The sequence below is a fragment of the Neofelis nebulosa genome, chromosome 10 (genome assembly GCF_028018385.1).
Source record: "Neofelis nebulosa isolate mNeoNeb1 chromosome 10, mNeoNeb1.pri, whole genome shotgun sequence".
NCBI lineage: Eukaryota > Metazoa > Chordata > Mammalia > Carnivora > Felidae > Neofelis > Neofelis nebulosa.
Genome location: NC_080791.1, coordinates 108166845 through 108184283, shown reverse-complemented (window position 1 = coordinate 108184283; position 17439 = coordinate 108166845). Strand labels below are relative to the sequence as shown.

The following is a 17439-nucleotide window of genomic DNA, read 5'->3' as shown; positions in this document are numbered from 1 at the left end:
AGATGGGCTATCCCCTTGAACGGTACACACCTCTGCAGACCCATTTGCTTTGTTTATTTATAAGTGTTTATTTATTTATTTCTGAGAGAGAGGAGAGAGAGAGAGCACAGGCGGGGGAGGAGCAGAGAGAGAGGGAGACACAGAATCCGAAGCAGGCTCCAGGCTCTAACCTGGGCACAGAGCCTCTGCGAGAGGGTAGCGGTAGCCAGGGTCTGCACGTAGCCTTTATTTCATGTCCCATTAGATATAAACATCAAAGAGCCTCAAAGTATGAAAGGGAGCACAAAGCGTCTTAAACATGAACGAGACCCACATCTGGTGTTTATGTGCAAGCACGCAGGGAGCGCGTGCAGTTTCACGGACTGCCAGGCAATTACAGTGGGTCTGTTTCTTAACTGCCTTCTGGGGGAGCACGGGGCTCTGTACCTCGTGATGCTGTCGCGTTCGACAGCCTTGAGACCAGAACACTGCGGATGTTTCAGCTGTTGCCCCCTTCACCCTCCGGGGCTTACGATACATTTTCTAGAAATAACTCCACAAAGCCCCGTTCCTATCTAGATCAGTTTCCCCCGCCCCCGGCCTTCAGACTCCAGCTCCACCATTTCCATCAGCGGGAGGAGCAGAGGGAGGAAAGTTGCAGATTCCCGGATGCCAGCAGGGCTCCCCACGTTCCCACTGGGCTGAGTGCAGGATGCAGGCTTTCTGCCACAGCTCACACTGCCCATCTGCAAGCCTTGGTAATGAGTATGGCCTTGTTATTTTCTTCTTTTTCTCCACCCATGCATAATTCATGCTTTAACTCAAGGATGCTGCTTACTACTAAGGGCGCCCCGGGAGGACTTGAACCCTGCGGTGACTCATCTGGATCAGTGGATGGCTGAATTCACATCCACTGGATCTGCTTGAGCTCTTACTGGTTCAAACAGTGATAATTATAGCTAACACTGTGCAGTGCTTGTGACACACAAGACACCCACCCATTTGGTCCTTGTCCCAAACTTAGCAGGTCGGTGCTATGATCTCTCCCCCAGACAGGGACACTGTGGCACAGACAGGTGAGGCAACTTGCTCAGCATCATCCGGTGAGTGGCAGAGCTGGGGTTTGGCTCTGGAGCCTGGGTGTGCTCACGCACCATAGGGCTTGGGAGCACGGGGACCACAGAGTGTCTCACACAGAGGACAGGGCAGGTCGTTTTAATCTTCTACACGGTAGGACAGGTGATGTTCTGAGTTTGTCTACCTAACGCCAATTTCCCCTCGTCCACCCTAACAGAGCCGGGATTTTGCACATTCCCTCTCCAGGAAGGAATCCTAGCACCAGTTTAGGAGCAAATCTCTGTGTCTTTCTCGCCTTTAACGTCACTCCCTCTGGGGAGCCTGCCTGGACTCTTCCAAGGGGGATTCGTTGCCGCCCTGTCCTGTGCTCCTCTAATTGTCTGTCCCTGTGACACAGCCGTGGTTAACCCTCTGACTGAAATGACCCGTTCCTTTCTGTGCCCTGCTGAGCCCTGGGCTCCGGGTGGGGGGTCTTAAAGCTGCTGGATCAACGCATGACTCTACCAGGAAGTGGGGCGGGGAACGGTTTATTCTCACAGCTGAGCAAAGGATGAGGCCCACAGCCTTGGTAGCAGCAGAGGCGGCCCCCTCCCAGCCCCAGCCCTCTCCTCCGGAGGCGGGCCGGGTCAGGAGCCAGGGTGACAGCCAGGGCAGCAGCCCTCCGGCCACGGGAGCCGGCCGCCGAGAAGCAGTGGGTAGTGTTAGCAGCAGCAGGTTACGGAGTGGGGCGGGGGGTGTTAGTCAGGCTGGCCGACTGCCATCCCCCCCGTGGATGGTGCCTGATGAGGGCCGGGGGAGGGGGCTGGACTGTGAGGTGTGGGGGCGGGTGGGGGGGACATCTGGAGTGGTTCAGTCGGCCGTGAAGACGCGGCTGGAAATGTCATCCAGGAGCCAGTCGATGCCAGGTAGGAGGTTCTCCCCGGTGACGGCGCTGCAGCCCTGGATGCACCAGTGGTGGCTGTGGATGGAGTCCAGCTCCAGGGCCTGGGAGGGGGGAAGATGACGGTGGGCCCTGGGGACCACAGGCCCTGCCCACTCACCGCCTCTTCCCTCTCCTGGCCCACGGGAAATCCATGCCTCCCTTTAGGGCCTGCTCTCAGGAGCCTCCCCTGGCCCCTGGGGAAGATCTGTCAGCCCCTCAGGGCACCTGGGCTCTCGGCACCCAACCCCACCGGCACCCAACCCCACCGGCGCTACCCCTCAGTAACTGAACGGGGACACAGGCTCCTGAGCATCTGCTAGGATCCAGGCATTGTGCTACGAGCCCCACAAACGTCCTCCCATCCACTCTTCCCAAGGCCCAAGGAGCCAGGGATTGTTGGGCATTTTACTTAGAATACCTCAGAGAGCTTAAGCAACCTGCCTCAGGTCACACAGCTAGTAAGTGACAGAACCAAGATTCTAACCCTACTCTTTCTCATGCTGCTGCTTCAAGCTCTAGAATCAGAAATAGGATCGATACAATTTGGGGACACAGAGGCCTGTGTTTAAATCCCGGCCTGTCTGCTCCCTGGCTGTGTGACCCTGGGTGAGTCACCCAGCTTCTCTAAACCTGCTTCGCCATCTACAGAGTGACAGTAACAGTTCCTAGTTCGTGAGGCTGGGGTGAGGACTGAATGTCAAGATAATCCACGCAGAGAGCCTGGCATGGGAGCACTCACTACTGTCTGGCTGCTATTGTCTTGAAGGATCATGTTTGCAGGCCTGCCCTCCCCCAGGCTGTGGGGCACAACCGTGTCTCATTAGTCACTGACTCTCCAGTGGCCTGCATAGGCCCTGCCACACAGGAGAGGCTACTAAATGCTTGTCGCACAAGTTAACAAAGAAAACGTGTGCCTCTTTTCTTCCACGAACCTGTGCCAAGGCCTGGACTCACCTCACAGATGGCGTTAGAGGACAGCGCTCCGGGTAGGTCCTGCTTATTGGCAAAGATGAGGAGGGTCGCTCCAGCCAGGCGCTGGGGGAAAAAAACGGGGGGCGGGGTGGTTGGGAGTGGGGGCTCAGAGGGCAGCCCGGCCCCTCCCCTCATCACCCAGAGCAAGTGGGGTCAGAGATCTACCTAGAAGATCAAGGCAAGGCCCTGGGGTGGTAGGCCCAAGTGGGGTAGCACCATGGCCATGGTCTGTGAGTCTAGCCATACTTGGAGCGGGTTGGGGGGGTGGGGTGCGGAGCCCTAGGCTGGGGCCCAGTGGGCACCTCTCCCCTCTATGCCATAAATGGGGAGGGGGTGACGGACATGATGATCCCCAAGCCCTCTGGTTCTAAACGGCTCCCATATCCCATGACCTGATATGCGCAATGAATGCAACTGTCCTGGAGACCACGGGGTCTGCTGGAAGTGACCTTTCCCTCTTCCAAGTTCATGTTGCCCTTTAACTGTGCACTACCCTCACAGGCCTCCCTCTTGGCCTCTGCTTCCAGTTAGTTCCACGTGTGTATTTCCGCCGGGAGTCCCTCCACATAAGCAGGTGGATCTAGCCCTGACAGATGGCCTCGAGGTGCCAGGCCAAGGCTCAGCACTGACATCCATGATCTCACTGAACCTGCTTGACACCCCTTGGAGGTGGCTCCTGCTACCCCAGGTGACCTGTCCCTGTGTGCCCAGAACAGTCCTGTTGCTGTCTGTTGTCCCTGCGTAAGTATTAACAACTTCCTCTTTCATTCTTAAAAGTGTCCTTGTTTTCAACTAAATGCAGCGTCGTAACCCGGACAAATCCTGCAGCAGAAAAAGGAGACTGGTGGAAAAACTGGTGAAATCCAAGTAAAATCTCCAGTTAAGAGTGACTTACTAATGTTACTTTCTAAGTTTTGACAAATGCAGGGTGGTTGCATAAGATGTTAACAGGGGAAGCGGAGTGAAAAGTATTTCTGTTTCTTCGCTATCTTCGCAACTTTTCTGTAAAACTAAAATTTTACTTAAAGCGTTTTGGCCCAGCTAATAAGTTAGCGGAGCACCCTAATTATAATGCCCAGCTCAGAAACGAGGAAGTGGAGGTTCAGAGAGGTTAAGTGCCTTGCCTGAGGTCACACAGCGGAGAGGCCAACTCCTGAGCCAGGCTCCACTGCTTCCCAAAGCTCCACCCACTGGCCTCAGATGAGCCTCCTGAGAGCACCATTCAAGGTGCAGAAACTGAAGTTCAGGGTGGTGGAGCGGTGACATCACGGGGACATGAACCCAGGTCCCAGTTCATAGCATGCCCTGCCCACAGCACTGTGGGTTTCCCTGGGCCAAATGTACAGGTTGTCTCTGCCTCCCCAAGGGTGGGCACCTGGTGAGGGCTCAGTGAAGGAACAGAGCCCTCCCCCACCCCCCAGGTGTTCCTTTGGGGTCACGGACCCCTCAGGGAATCTGCTCACACATCCGCGTATGTGCACAAAGTTGTGGGGGCCTGGATGGAAGCCTGGCTCCCCCCTGCTTGGCCAGCCAGCCTGCCCACCTCCTCCACCAACAGGCTCTGGAGCTCCCGCTGGCAGTCCTTCATGCGCTGGCGGTCGGCGCTGTCCACCACCCAGATGAGGCCGTCGGTGCTCTCAAAGTAGTTCCGCCAGTAGGACCGCAGGGACTTCTGGCCGCCCACATCCCAGATGTTCAGCTTGAATCTGGGCGGGAATGGGGTGGCCAGAGGGTCAGCCTGGCCCCTCACCCGCCCTCCCTGCCCTACTCTGGGCCAGCCCGCTGCAGGGCCCCCACTCACCCCCGGTGTTCCAGGGTCTTAATGTTGAAGCCCAGTGTCGGGGAGATGGTGTCGATGTCTTCCCCGTTGAACTTCTTGAGGATGGTTGTTTTGCCAGCATTGTCCAGGCCTCTGGGGCACACCAGGTTAAGGAGAAGTCCCCGTGCTCTGCCCAGGGTGGTGACATCACCGCCGTGCCCCTCTTTTAGGGGACCAAGCGTTTCCCGCCACGTATCAAATGAGTTGAGCACGTGCCTGAGCCCCAATTTATCGGCCCGTGAGAAATGGGAAAGTATCAAGAAATAAAGATTTTATCATCTCGTCCTGACTGAAGATTCCTTCATTTGCTCTATAATATTTATTGAATACTGACTATGTGCCGGGGCCTCCTCTGGTGCTGGGGGGGGGGGTACCCCAGAGTCAAAGTCCCCACCCTGTGCACCTTCTAGTCCAGTGTAGAGACAGGCGACAGAGTGCAAACAAATGAGAATCAAGGTACTGTCTTGATTCTCTAGACGAGACGAAGCTAAGAGGCTTTCGGGGAGGGCCTTTGCAGGAGCTTCCTTTAGCTCGGGCACCCCTCTCGGGGTCTTGGGCTGAGGCCCAAACGATAAGAAGCCAGCTTTCCAAAGGGCTAAGGGAAGAGCATTCTAGGCAGAGGGAACAGCAGGAGCAAATATCTGGAGGTAGGCAGCCTCACCTTTCTGTTTCCGGAATATTCCAAACCCTCTGCTGCTGAGTGCGCAAATGGGAACCACCCTCCTCTGTCCTTCCAACGCTCGAGGGGGCTGGCAGCTGGGAGCGGGCCCAGGCGACTCAAACCAGTGGAATGAGGGGGAACCAAGCAGCTCTCCTGAGACCCAGCCTTCACTGCCGATTATCCAACTCCAACTCCATCATCCACTGGATCATTCCCATCAGCAGACAAGCTGGTGTCTCTCCCACCTTAGAAGAAGCAAACGTCACCCTCTCTTGATCCCTTCTCCCTCTACTTATTCCTTTACTTCCTTCCCTTGACGGCAAATCTTCTCAAAACCATTGTTCGTAGGCACCCTCTCCAATTTCTGTGTTCCCGCTCGTTCTTGAGGCTTTTGCGGCCACTGCTTCCCTGAAACAGCTCTTACCGAGGTACCTAAAGACCTCGTGTTCTTCTCCTGCTGGGCAGTAACCAGGCCTCGTCTTCCCGCACCATCAGCAGCACCTGACACAGTGGCCTGCCCCCCTCCTCCACTGCCTCACCTGGTTCTCATCGCCCTGACCTCTTATCTAGGTAAGCGCGGTCCTTTCCTCTGTCCACACTCATCCCTTAGAGCTCTCACCCAGGACCATGGCTTCAGATACCATCTGGTTTTTTTTTTTTCTTTTTGAAGCTTATTTATTTATTTTAAGAGCACATGCCAAAAAAAAAAGAGCACATGCACAAGCAGGGAAGGGACAGAGAGAGAGAGGAAGAGAATCCCAGGAACTCGATGTGGGGCTCGAACCCAGGAATCGTGACCTGAGCCCAAATCAAGAGCCGGAAGCTCAATCAACTGAGCCACCCAGGTGCCCCGCAAACACCACCTTTATGCTAATGACTCCTAAAAGTACACATCCCACCCAGCTGCTCCCCTGGACTCAGTCCCTCTCTTCAGCTGCCCATCTGGCACTTAGAGGATGTCTCAGAGGCATCTTCCGTGGCCAAACCTGAGTTCTCCTCTTTCTGAACCTGCTCCTTGCCCCCCTTCCCCATCTCAGCAAGTGGTTCCTCATTCTTCGAACCGCTCTGGCCAGACACCTCAGAGTCAGGCTTGACTTGGCTCTCCCTCTCACTTTGTGCCCAATCCAGGAGCGATTCCTGCTGGGCCTGTAGGCAAAATGTTCCCCATCTTCCATCACCTCCCTGCTTCCACCCTGATCCAAGCCACCCTCCTATCTCGCCTGTGGCGGACCAATGGCACACCTAACCTGAGATCATGCTTCCTCTCCACACTTCTCATCGAAAGGAAAAGCCAAAAACCAAAAGGCTCTTCAGTCCCCTCTGTCTTCATCTCGTAATCTAGTAATCACTCTCTCCAGCCACACTGCCCTCCTTGACATTCTTTTAAACACACCCGTTGAGTTCCTCCTTCCAGACCTTTGCGCTCGTTCCTTTTGCGTCAACAAATTTCCCTAGATATCCACGGGATTCAGTCCTCACCGCCTCATCTTTACTCAACTGTCAATTTCTCCATTGCGGCCTTCATTGACCACTTTATTTAAACAGCATTTTTTCCCCCCATACGTCCTATACAGCTTACCTATTTGCTTTCTCCCCACAGCATTATGGACCGTCCAAGACGGTGGGGTTTGGTTTTGCTGTTTTACCCCAGCCCCTAGGAGAGTGCCCAGTACATAGTAGGCACTCAGTAAATATTTAATTGGATGGGTGGATTCTCGGTGCCTTTCTAAAAAGAGAGCTTTTTAAAAGAGACATGATGTGACTATTATAGTTATTTGTACACTTAAATGTCTTTTCTCCCCTGCTAGGGGAGCTCTGGGTGAAACCCGCCCAGCTCCGGGATCGCGGAGTCCCGACGCGGCCAGGATAAGAGGGGGCAGAAGGCGTGCAGGCGCCTGTTAACGGGACTCGGAAGGTCGGCGGGGCCCTCGGGCCTACACGCAGTCAGCCTGGGCAGGGGACGGGAGATAACGACCGGCCGCGGGGCCACACAGACGGGCAATTGGACACAGTGGTGAAAACAACCCGAGGCGTCTACACCCGCCTCCCCCCCCCCCCCCCCAACGAGGGCGGGGCCCGCACGCCCCCGGGATTCCGACCTTGAGGGCGGGGCCGGGGTCTGGCACCCTCGGACAGGGGAGGAAGGTCAGAGCCAGGGAGGACAGCGGCCTCACGCTCGGGCCAGACCGACGGGTGGTGGCATCCGAGTCGCCTCCGGCCCTCCTCCCCGCCCCGTGCATAGGGATATCTAGTCTAGCCGCTGCGCCTGTAGGCCCTCACCTTTGGCCTTGGCAACGGAGACCCCCCGCCCCGAGCCGGTGGTATGACCTCCTCACGCCCCCCCCCCACCCCGCTAGAGCGATTGGTAGGGCCCACGTGCGTGACGCACAATGGGCAGTTAGTACGCGCCGGCCGCGCACCCCGCGCCCGGTAGGGGGCGCCTGGCACCGCCCGCCCGGCGGGGCCCCCGCTACCCTCGCGGCTCCGGCGTCCAGGAGGATACAGCATGAGCAGTCGCAGCTCCCGCTCTTTCTGCTTCATCTTCTTCAGAATGGTCAGAAGCCCCATGGTCCCAGTAGCCCCCTCCCGGCCGCCGTTTCTTCCTAGTCCCGGGACCCCTCTCCCTGCTCCTATTGGCTATCACGCCCACCGACAGCGCAATCTATTGGTCAGCCTGTCGCTGGGTCCCGCCCTCGCTCCCACGTGACCGCGAAGCCGCCTGGCGGTGGGGCCGAGATGGTCCCTCTAGCGGTGCTAGGGGCTTCTGCGGGGCCACCTGCGTTAACCCTTCGCTTCCCGAGGGCTTGGGGGACGAGGGCACCGCCATTCCTTCTTCCCCAGGAACCCACACTCGGCCAGGAACGGAAACCTGGATTGTATCTTGGCTGCACAGGGGGTAGGAGTTGTGACTCAGGAGTCGGAATCGACAGCCCCAAGGATGTTGACAAGCTCGTCCGGGGGCCAGTGTAAGGCCCTGTTCCCCGGAAACATGATCCAGGTCCTGCTCATCTTAGGTCTCGGCATCATTCTAAACCTGCCAGTTACAGGGCCTCCCCTTTTCCCCGTCTCCTGGACTCGTGGAGGGTGGGCCGGGTATTCTTCGTCGCGGGCGAAAATGCCCCCTAGGGGCCGTTTCGAAATGTGCTGGAGCATTTTGGGCTTGTCCCAATTACAAGATATAGTTCCTGTTGTTTAGATGACACAAAGAGTTGTTCTGCCTAGGATGCCCATCATTTCTCGTTTGAGAAGCACTGGTTTTCATTTTGCCAGTGAGAATATTGAGACGCACACGATGGTTAGCACAATGACTGGCGTGTGGGAGTTACTCAATAAATATTTGTTATTGAATGAATGACTGTCCCAAGAGTTTGGTTCTTTACCTTAGCGCTCAAGTCCTGAAGAAGTGAAGAAAATGAGGCCAGGGCCAGGCAAACTGTAAAGTCAGAAGGGTGAGCTAAGCTTATGGTCTTATTTTCAGCCCTTGCCCCATCCCACTGCAGGGTAAATGTGAGTGGGTAACAGAGTAGGCTCTGTCTGGTGCTGGGGAGAGAACAGTCAGGCACAAGCTGAAGATAATGGCTGATTTCTGTGTGATTTGTTTATAAAGCTCGCCACCTTTTCTACTTCACCCTCCTGGCAACCCCGAGAGGTTTGTTTCCTTTTTGTAGATAGTGATAGTGAAGTCCAGAGAACTTAAGGAGCTGGGGCAGCACTTTATTATTTTTTTTAATAATATTTTTTGGGGCGCCTGGGTGGCGCAGTCGGTTAAGCGTCCGACTTCAGCCAGGTCACGATCTCGCGGTCCGTGAGTTCGAGCCCCGCGTCAGGCTCTGGGCTGACGGCTCGGAGCCTGGAGCCTGTTTCCGATTCTGTGTCTCCCTCTCTCTCTCTCTGCCCCTCCCCCGTTCATGCTCTGTCTCTCTCTGTCCCAAAAATAAATAAAAAACGTTGAAAAAAAATAAAAAAAAATAATAATATTTTTTAATGTTTATGACTTTTTGAGAGACCGAGACAGATTGTGAGCAGGACAGGGACGGAGAGAGAGGGAGACACAGAATCCAAAGCAGGCTCCAGACTCTGAGCTGTCAGCACAGAGCCCGACGCGGGCTCGAACTCACAAACCCCGAGATCTTGACCTGAGCCGAAGTCGGATGCTTAACCGACTGAGTCAACTTGGGCAGCGCTTTAAACTCAGAACCGGGGGCACCTGGGTGGCTCAGTCGGTCGAGCGGCTGACTTCGGCCCAGGTCGTGATCTCGCCGTCTGTGAGTTTGAGCCCCGCGTGGGGCTCTGTGCTGACAGCTCGGAGCCTGGAGCCTGCTTCGGATTCTGTGTCTCCCTCTCTCTCTGCCCCTCCCCCACTCATGCTCTGTCTCTCTGTGAAAAATAAATAAACCTTAAAAAATATATATGAAAAAATAAAAAATAAACTCAGATCCAGTTGACACTAAAATGCACTGTTTTTCAGCGTCTCTCCATAGTGTTTGTCTAGAGAGGGAGAGGTCTGGAGCAAGCCTGAGCTTCCAGTCCTGCAGAAGAAGATTGTGGACAGATGAGGGCTGGACAGAACAGGGTGCCTGGCTGAGCCCCCTTGGTCAGTACTGTTTTATCCTCCACCAAGCACACACAGGGGGAAAAAAGTGAGCCTAACTCCCGTTCAAAGGCTTTGAGACACAGCAACATTTATGACGAGAAAGTTCACCGTGGTGGTTTGAAACAACAAGGACCGTGGTGGTTTGAAATAACAAGGAATTGGAAAACATCCAAGTGCCTTCAGTGGGGATCCGTAACCTAAGCTGGGTGGTGGATCCCATGAAGCCTTTGAGAAGGGTGAGGTGGAGGGAGAGTGTATCTGCAAGGAAAGATCTCATGCCATATGAAGTGAAATAAAAAAAAAAAAAACAACAAAACGTTTTCAATCTCATTTTAATTTTAAAAATAACAACCCACTAAACAGTGCTTCCCGGGGCACGTGGGTGGCTCAGTCGGTTAAGAGTCTGACTCTTGATTTCGGCTCAGGTCGTGATCGTGAGACTGAGCCCCACATCCGGCTCCGCACTACAGCAGGGAGCCTTCTTGGGATTCTTTGTCTCCCTCTCTCTCTCTGCCCCTTTTCTGCTCGCTCGCACATGCACTTTCTCCCTCAAAATGAATAAATACACTTAGAAACAAATAAAGCGCTTTCCTACGGGATGCAGCCCATTAAGTAGATTGTGAAATGATTGTAGTGTCACAAATTAGTCGAACCATATGAAGTCACCTGTATTTGACCATTTTGACTACGAAGTTGTCAGTTTCATGTGGTTCAACTTAGCAGCATTAGCAAAGATGTGGAATGAACAGATTAGATGATATCACTGCCTTTGCCTTCCGTGAAGTAAAGGTAAGTAATGTTTTTTAATTTTTTTTAATGTCTATTTATTTTTGAGAGAGAGAGCGTGAGTGGGGGAGGAGCAGAGAGAGAGGGAGACACAGAATCTGAAGCAGGCCCCAGGCTCTGAGCTGTCCGCACAGAGCCCCACGTGGGGCTCGAACTCACCAACTGTGAGATCATGACCTGAGCTGAAGTCAGACGTCTACCAACGGAGCCACCCAGGCGCCCCAAGGTAAGTCATGTTTGTTGAAAAATCAGATATCTATATGTACGTGTGTGCGTCTTACTCAGAGTCCCAGTCATGAAAGTTTGAAAATCACTGCAATGCAACTGCTAACTCGAGTGGGTGGTTTTTTTGGGGGGCGGGGGTTGATATTTTTATTTAATTTATTTTTTAAAATTTACATCCAAGTTAGTGAGCATATAGTGCCACAGTGATTTCAGGAGTAAGATTCCTTAATGCCCCTGACCCATTTAGCCCACCCCCCCTACAACCCCTCCAGCAACCCTCAGTTTGTTCTCCATGTTTAAGAGTCTCTAATGTTTTGTCCCCCTCCCTGTTTTTGTGTTATTTTCGTTTCCCTTCCCTTATGCTCATCTGTTTTGTCTCTTAAAGTCCTCATAGGAGTGAAGTCATATGATATTTGTTTTTCTTTAATTTCACTTAGCATAATACCCTCCAGTTCCATCCACATAGTTGCAAATGGCAAGGTTTCATTCTTTTTGACTGCCGAGTAATACTCCATTACATATATATGCCACATCTTCTTTATCCATTCATCCGTGGATGGACATTTGGGCTCTTTCCATCCTTAGGCCGTTGTCGATAGCACTGCTATACACATGGGGGTGCATGTGTCCCTTCGAAACAGCACACCTGTATCCCCTGGATAAATACTTAGCAGTGCCATTGCTGGGTCGTAGGGTAGTTCTATTTTTAGTTTTTTGAGGAACCTCCACACTGTTTTCCAGAGCGGCTGCACCAGTTTACATTCCCATGGAGTGGGTTTGAAAGAAACTTAAAATGATTACCTTAAGCACGTCTGGATTGTTTCACTTTACTACTGCCACTAGTACTGAAATCCTTGTTTAAATGTCGGGATGAAAGTCCTGCCCTGTCCAAACTGGTCCAGCTTCCCAGGGGCCACAGGGTGGGATTACAATCAATGTCAATTAAGTAAAAGAAAAAAAACCCAACAACCTGGGAAGGAAGTAACGGTGTTTAAGTTTCGGATAACAATTGCCTGGAGCTACAAATCTGGAGTGGAGGGTGGGGAGGAGAAGTGGGGGGCTTTGAAAGACAAGTGGAAGGGTCTAGCAGGTGACGGTATTTTCATTTGCCTCACTGAAAGGAGGAAAGGGTGCTCTTAAGGAAGTGAAATCTTTAGGGAATACCTTTGGAAGAAAACTGGGAAAGATCTATAGAGCTGTAGTTATATATAGCTATGAATATATATATTCACAAGAAAGAATCATGGGATTGAAATACCAAATCTTGGCAACTGTGAAACCTGCTTTTGAAGGGAGAGTTTCTGAGGCTAAGTAAGTGGATTCTAAGTTGAGGGTAGAATTATAGACGCCTTTTAAAAAGACGTGTGTTATATAAAAATATGTATATTAAAAAGGCATGTATGTTTACCCAATGTCTGGGGAGGAAATTTTGGCACTATAATTTTAATTTTACGAGGTATAGCTTTTTTTGAAAGTAATCGCTACATCTCACGTGGGGCTCGAACTCATGACCCAGAGATCAAGCGTCACATGCTCTCCTGACTGAGCCAGCCAGGTGCCCCTTAAGAGGTATAGCCTTTTTTATTCATCTGTACCTTTCACGTATCACCTTTATAATCATAAAAGGAAAGTAACAAAACTCTTTATTTTGGAACAACAGCAAGCAGGGGAAAAGACCCTGCTTTAGTTAAATCGCTGGTCATTAAACATTAGCAAGGCTATACCTAAGTATTTTATTGATTTGTGTATGTAAGTATTTATTTATTTTTTTTTAAAGATTTTTTTTTTTTTAATTTTTTTTTTTCAACGTTTTTTATTTATTTTTGGGACAGAGAGAGACAGAGCATGAACGGGGGAGGGGCAGAGAGAGAGGGAGACACAGAATCGGAAACAGGCTCCAGGCTCCGAGCTGTCAGCACAGAGCCCGACGCGGGGCTCGAACTCACGGACCGCGAGATCGTGACCTGGCTGAAGTCGGCCGCTCAACCGACTGCGCCACCCAGGCGCCCCTGTAAGTATTTATTTTTAAGCTTACTGTAGATGATTTTTAATTTTTTTTCCGTTTCATTTATTTTATTTTTAAGTTTATTTATTTTTGAGAGAGAGACCGAGAAAGACAGGCAGAGAGGAGGGCGGGGACAGAGGGCCCAAAGCGGGCTCTGTGCTGACAGCAGAGAGCCCAATGTGGGGCTCAGTCCCATGACCCTGGGATCATGACCTGAGGCAAAACCAAGAGTTAGTCGCCCACCTGACTGAGCCACCCAGCACCCCTAGATGAATTTTCTTTTTTTTTTTTTCAATGTTTTTAAATTTATTTTTGGGACAGAGAGAGACAGAGCATGAACGGGGGAGGGGCAGAGAGAGAGGGAGACACAGAATCGGAAACAGGCTCCAGGCTCCGAGCCATCAGCCCAGAGCCCGACGCGGGGCTCGAACTCACGGACCGCGAGATCGTGACCTGGCTGAAGTCGGACGCTTAACCGACTGCGCCACCCAGGCGCTCCCCTAGATGAATTTTCTATTTGACTCCTCAAAACTATAATCTACATCGAGGTTGTTTAACATAAAGTTATAGTTTTGATAAGAGAAATCCTGTGTTTCTCCCCCGTGAGACACATCTGTGATGCAAGTTTTATTTTTTGGAGCACATGCACAGGCCAAAAGCAGCAACTGGCACTTGGGGGCAGCATACCCAAGGGCAGGCTTTGTCCTACCAATCAGTAAACAACTGGAAGGTGGAGGGTGCGACCTCATCCCCGAAGCGGCCACTGCCTAGAGACCACAGTTCCGCCCTGGCCTGCTCTAGTAGGCCCACCCCTCATCTTCCTGTAGGCCTGCAGTATCCAGGAAAGGCCCTGTCCCCGGCGGGTGTGTACAAGGTGCAGGCCACAGCCACAGCCGAATGCCTCAAATGGCGAGCCAGAGTGTTCAGGCGGCCTCATTACGGTCTCAGTCCAGCTGCCTCACGTGGGAAACAGCGGTGTCCTCTCCGACTTACAGATGACGCCGTGAGCCGTTTACTCACACCTTTGTCATTCACCTAAGGGCCCAGGACATTCTCCGGCTTTTCCAGAAACTTAGGAGTGGGGAAGGACTCGAAAATCTGAGTCTCTTCCAAGAAACGTCGGTGTCCCCTCACCTGTGCCTGTGGTATCCTCAAGGGCAAGGCTGAGCCGGTGATTCTGTCTCCACAGGGCCCGGGTGGGCGGACGTTTCACCTTCACTCCGCAACCGGAGAGGCAGGTACGGCTCTTCTCTGCACTTGACAGATGAGCCAGGGGCTCCACTCGACTAATCACTGCAGCGGCCTCTCCACCCACCGTTCTCCCCAAGGCAGAGGGACATTTTTATCCTGTGCTCAAAGCCTTCCCCTGTCTGCTGGATGCTCCCTGTATCTTCCAGAGTTAGAGCCCAAGATCTTTGGGGGCCTACAAGGCCTGCGTGAATGGCCCACGAGGCTCTCTGCCCCCATCACCTCCTCCTCCCCTGCCCTTACCAATCCCCTGATACACCAGCACATTCCTACAGCCCCTAACCCATACTTTCCTGTCCCCTCCCTCTCTTCAATTCTTGGCTCAAATTTCCAATCTCAAAAAAAAATTGTTTTTGTTCGAATGTCTCATTGAGGCCCACCCTGACCACCCTGTTTATCATTTATTTTTATTTTTTAAATGTTTATTTTGAGAGAAAGAGAAAGAGTGTGGGTGGGGGAAAGGGGCAGAAAGAGAGAGGGAGAGAGAGAATCCCAAGCACGCTCCGTGCTGTCGGCGAAAAGCGTCTCAGGGCTCCATCTCATAAACTACGAGATGACGACCTGACCCGAAATCAAGAGTCAGACGCTTAATGGACTGAGCCACCCAGGCGCCCCTGGACCACCCTGTTTAAATTTGAAACCCCATAATCTGCCACCCACATTCCCCAAATCCTTGACTTTGCTCTGTATCCCCCCATGACACTGAAACCCTTCTACCAGGCTCCATAATTCCTTTAAGTTGGTACGTTTATTCTCTCCCACCCCTCCGTCCACCCTACAACCTCCACAAGGCCAGGGATCTGGATTTTTTTCCACAGTGTCACTGCAAAATAATCGATATATGTCACCGTGTAAGTTGAAGGTCTACAGCTAAATGATTTCTGCGGTAGGTTTAGCTAATATCCATCTTCTTATACAAACAGAAAAAAAGAGGAAGAAAAGGAGAAAGGAAACAAAATTCTCCTTGTGATGAGAACACTTGGGATTTTTTTCTCTTCACTTTCCCATACAGCCTGCGACACCAGTAGCTTTGGGCATGGCTTTGCACACCACACCCCCAGTACTGTGTTATCTTGTAGCTGGAAGTTTGTCTCTTTTGACCACCTTCTTCCACTGCCCCCTCCCCTGATTATTCACCTCTGTTATTGGATCCGTTTTAGTTTTTGGTTTTTGTAGGGTTTGATTTTTGTTTTATACTTAGAGAGAGAGGGAGGGAGGGAGAAAGCACGCGCGCGTGCGTGCAAGCAGGGGCGGGGCAGAGGGACACAGAAAGAGGATCCCAAGCAGGCTCCGTGCTCGGCTCGGCGAGGAGCCCAACAACGGGCTCGATCCCACGACCCTGGGATCATGACCTGAGCCGAAATCAAGTCTGATGCTCAACCTACCGAGCCACCCAGGTGCCCCATGTCTGTTTGTTTAAAAATTTTTTTTTAATTTTTTAACGTTTGTTCATTTTTGAGAGATGGAGAGAGACAGAGCGTGAGCAGGGGAGGGGCAGAGAGAGAGGGAGACACGAAATCCGAAGCAGGCTCCAGGCTCTGAGCTGTCAACACAGAGGCCGACACGGGGCTCGAACTCACAGGCGGTGAGATCATGAGCTGAGCTGAAGTCGGACGCTTAACCAACTGAGCCGCCCAGGCGCCCCTGTTTGTTTTAAACAGGTGTCTCCCAGCAGGGAGAACAGAGCCTGCCACGTATTAGATGCTCAGTAAATATCTGTTGAGTAAAAGGGACAGGGGTAGGGGGTCCTGTTAACTGCTTCTCAGATGTTCACTCGGCCAGAAAGCAGCAGAGCTCTGGGAGTCTTGCTCTGAACCGCCAGGCTTGTCGGCCTCCCGACCAAGGCAGATCTGGCCCCGACCTTGGCTGCTGAGATCCTACAGACGCCAGTTCCCAGAGCAGACCCATACGGAACAGGGCGTCCCTTGGGCACCCCTTCCCCACCGTTGTGCAGCGGGAGAGCTGAGGCCTGGATTGGGGGGCAGGCAGGTGGCAGTGCCGGGAGAGGGACCCAGGCCTCCTGTGCCCGGGTACCTGCCCTCAGTTCAGTGTCTCCTTGTCTGGTAGAAAGTGCCCTCGGTTGTCTCCATGGCACAGACCCCTGAGGCTCCCAGGTGTCTATCTCCCAGAAGGCCTCAGGCTGGCTGCAGGCTCCAGCCACACCAAGAGGGGCCCCAGCAGGCCCATTGTCACATTCTTTCCTTTTACAAATGAGAAAGTGAGCCCCACAGAGGGCACGAGTCTGCCCAGGCCTCACGGCTGGCAGCACACGCTGCCAGGGAATCCAGTTTTCCTGGGACCCTTTCCTGGCCTTTCCTCTGGAGGGGGGCCGTTTTCGGCTTCAGGAACCCCGGCCCAGGACCTGCAGGGGTCAGCCATCGTTCCCCTGCGGGCCCACAGCAGGTTTCCTCCCCACGTACGGTGTTCCCTGTCCTCCCGAGGGTGCTGTGAGTCCTCATTATTTCCACGCCAGGGCCAGAGGCCGTGAGCTGGATCAAGAGGAGAATGGTGGGAAGAACATGCTGGGACTGGGGGTGGGGCGGGGCCTGTCAGCCTGATTCGGCCTCGTGTTTGCTCTTGGTCAAGTCCCCTCCTCTTGCTGAACCTTACTTTTCCCACCTATAAAGCAAGGAGACCGGATGGACAATCTCTAGACTCTTCTGATCGTGACCTAATGCCAACCTGCCTCGCCCAAGCTCTTGGCACCTTTGGTACAGTGCTTGGGATGGGTCGGCCAAGGCAAGCACTCTCTTGTCTCTTGCTTGGGAGACGCTGGCCACACTCAGTTGGGCTTTTTTTTTTTTTTTTTTTTTTTTCTTAATTATTTGAGAGAGAGAGAGCACAAGTAGGGGAGAGGAAGAGGGAAGAGGGGCTGAGAGGGAAAGAGGGTGGGAAGCCGGCTCTGCCCTGACAGCAGAGAGCCCAATGCAGGGCGAGATCATGACCTGAGTCGTAAGTCAGACACTTAACCAGTTGAGTCACCCAGGCGCCCCTGGGCTTTTGTATCCCACCCCTTTCCAGCCCTCCAGGCTCTTGCCCGTGACCCTGGCTGGCTGTTTCCCTCTACTAGCCTCCGAGTAAGAGGGACAAAAGGGGAGAAAGACCTTCCTGCCTCTCAGGGCTCTTGTGGGAACCAACACAGAAGACAAAC

At 52.9% G+C, this 17439-nt stretch overlaps 1 protein-coding gene and 1 long non-coding RNA gene across 2 annotated transcripts; both read right to left on the bottom strand.

Annotated features, from left to right (window-relative positions):
- Window positions 1–1567: 1567 nt before the first annotated feature.
- ARL2 (ADP ribosylation factor like GTPase 2) lies at window positions 1568–8083 on the bottom strand. Its single transcript, XM_058689586.1, has 5 exons — window positions 7934–8083; window positions 4752–4862; window positions 4494–4656; window positions 2933–3013; window positions 1568–2040 (listed from the first exon to the last, which is right to left on the bottom strand). Exons 1-5 carry the CDS (start codon window positions 7996–7998, stop codon window positions 1906–1908), a joined length of 555 nt encoding a protein of 184 aa, XP_058545569.1. The 5' UTR covers window positions 7999–8083; the 3' UTR covers window positions 1568–1905.
- LOC131488115 (uncharacterized) lies at window positions 5099–7003 on the bottom strand. The gene is made up of 2 exons (XR_009250080.1): window positions 6678–7003; window positions 5099–5675 (listed from the first exon to the last, which is right to left on the bottom strand). It is a non-coding gene; the product is annotated as an uncharacterized LOC131488115 (long non-coding RNA).
- Window positions 8084–17439: the final 9356 nt, after the last annotated feature.

Bases quoted from the DNA above. Each gene is read 5' to 3' on its own strand.
- ARL2 (XM_058689586.1), bottom strand. From the start codon at position 7,998: ATGGGGCTTCTGACCATTCTGAAGAAGATGAAGCAGAAAGAGCGGGAG. The intron at 4,863-7,933 runs GTATCCTCCTGG...GGTGTGCCCCAG, and splicing joins GAGCTGCGACTGCTCATGCT to AGGCCTGGACAATGCTGGCA. The intron at 4,657-4,751 runs GTGAGTGGGGGC...ATTCCCGCCCAG, and splicing joins AAGACCCTGGAACACCGGGG to ATTCAAGCTGAACATCTGGG.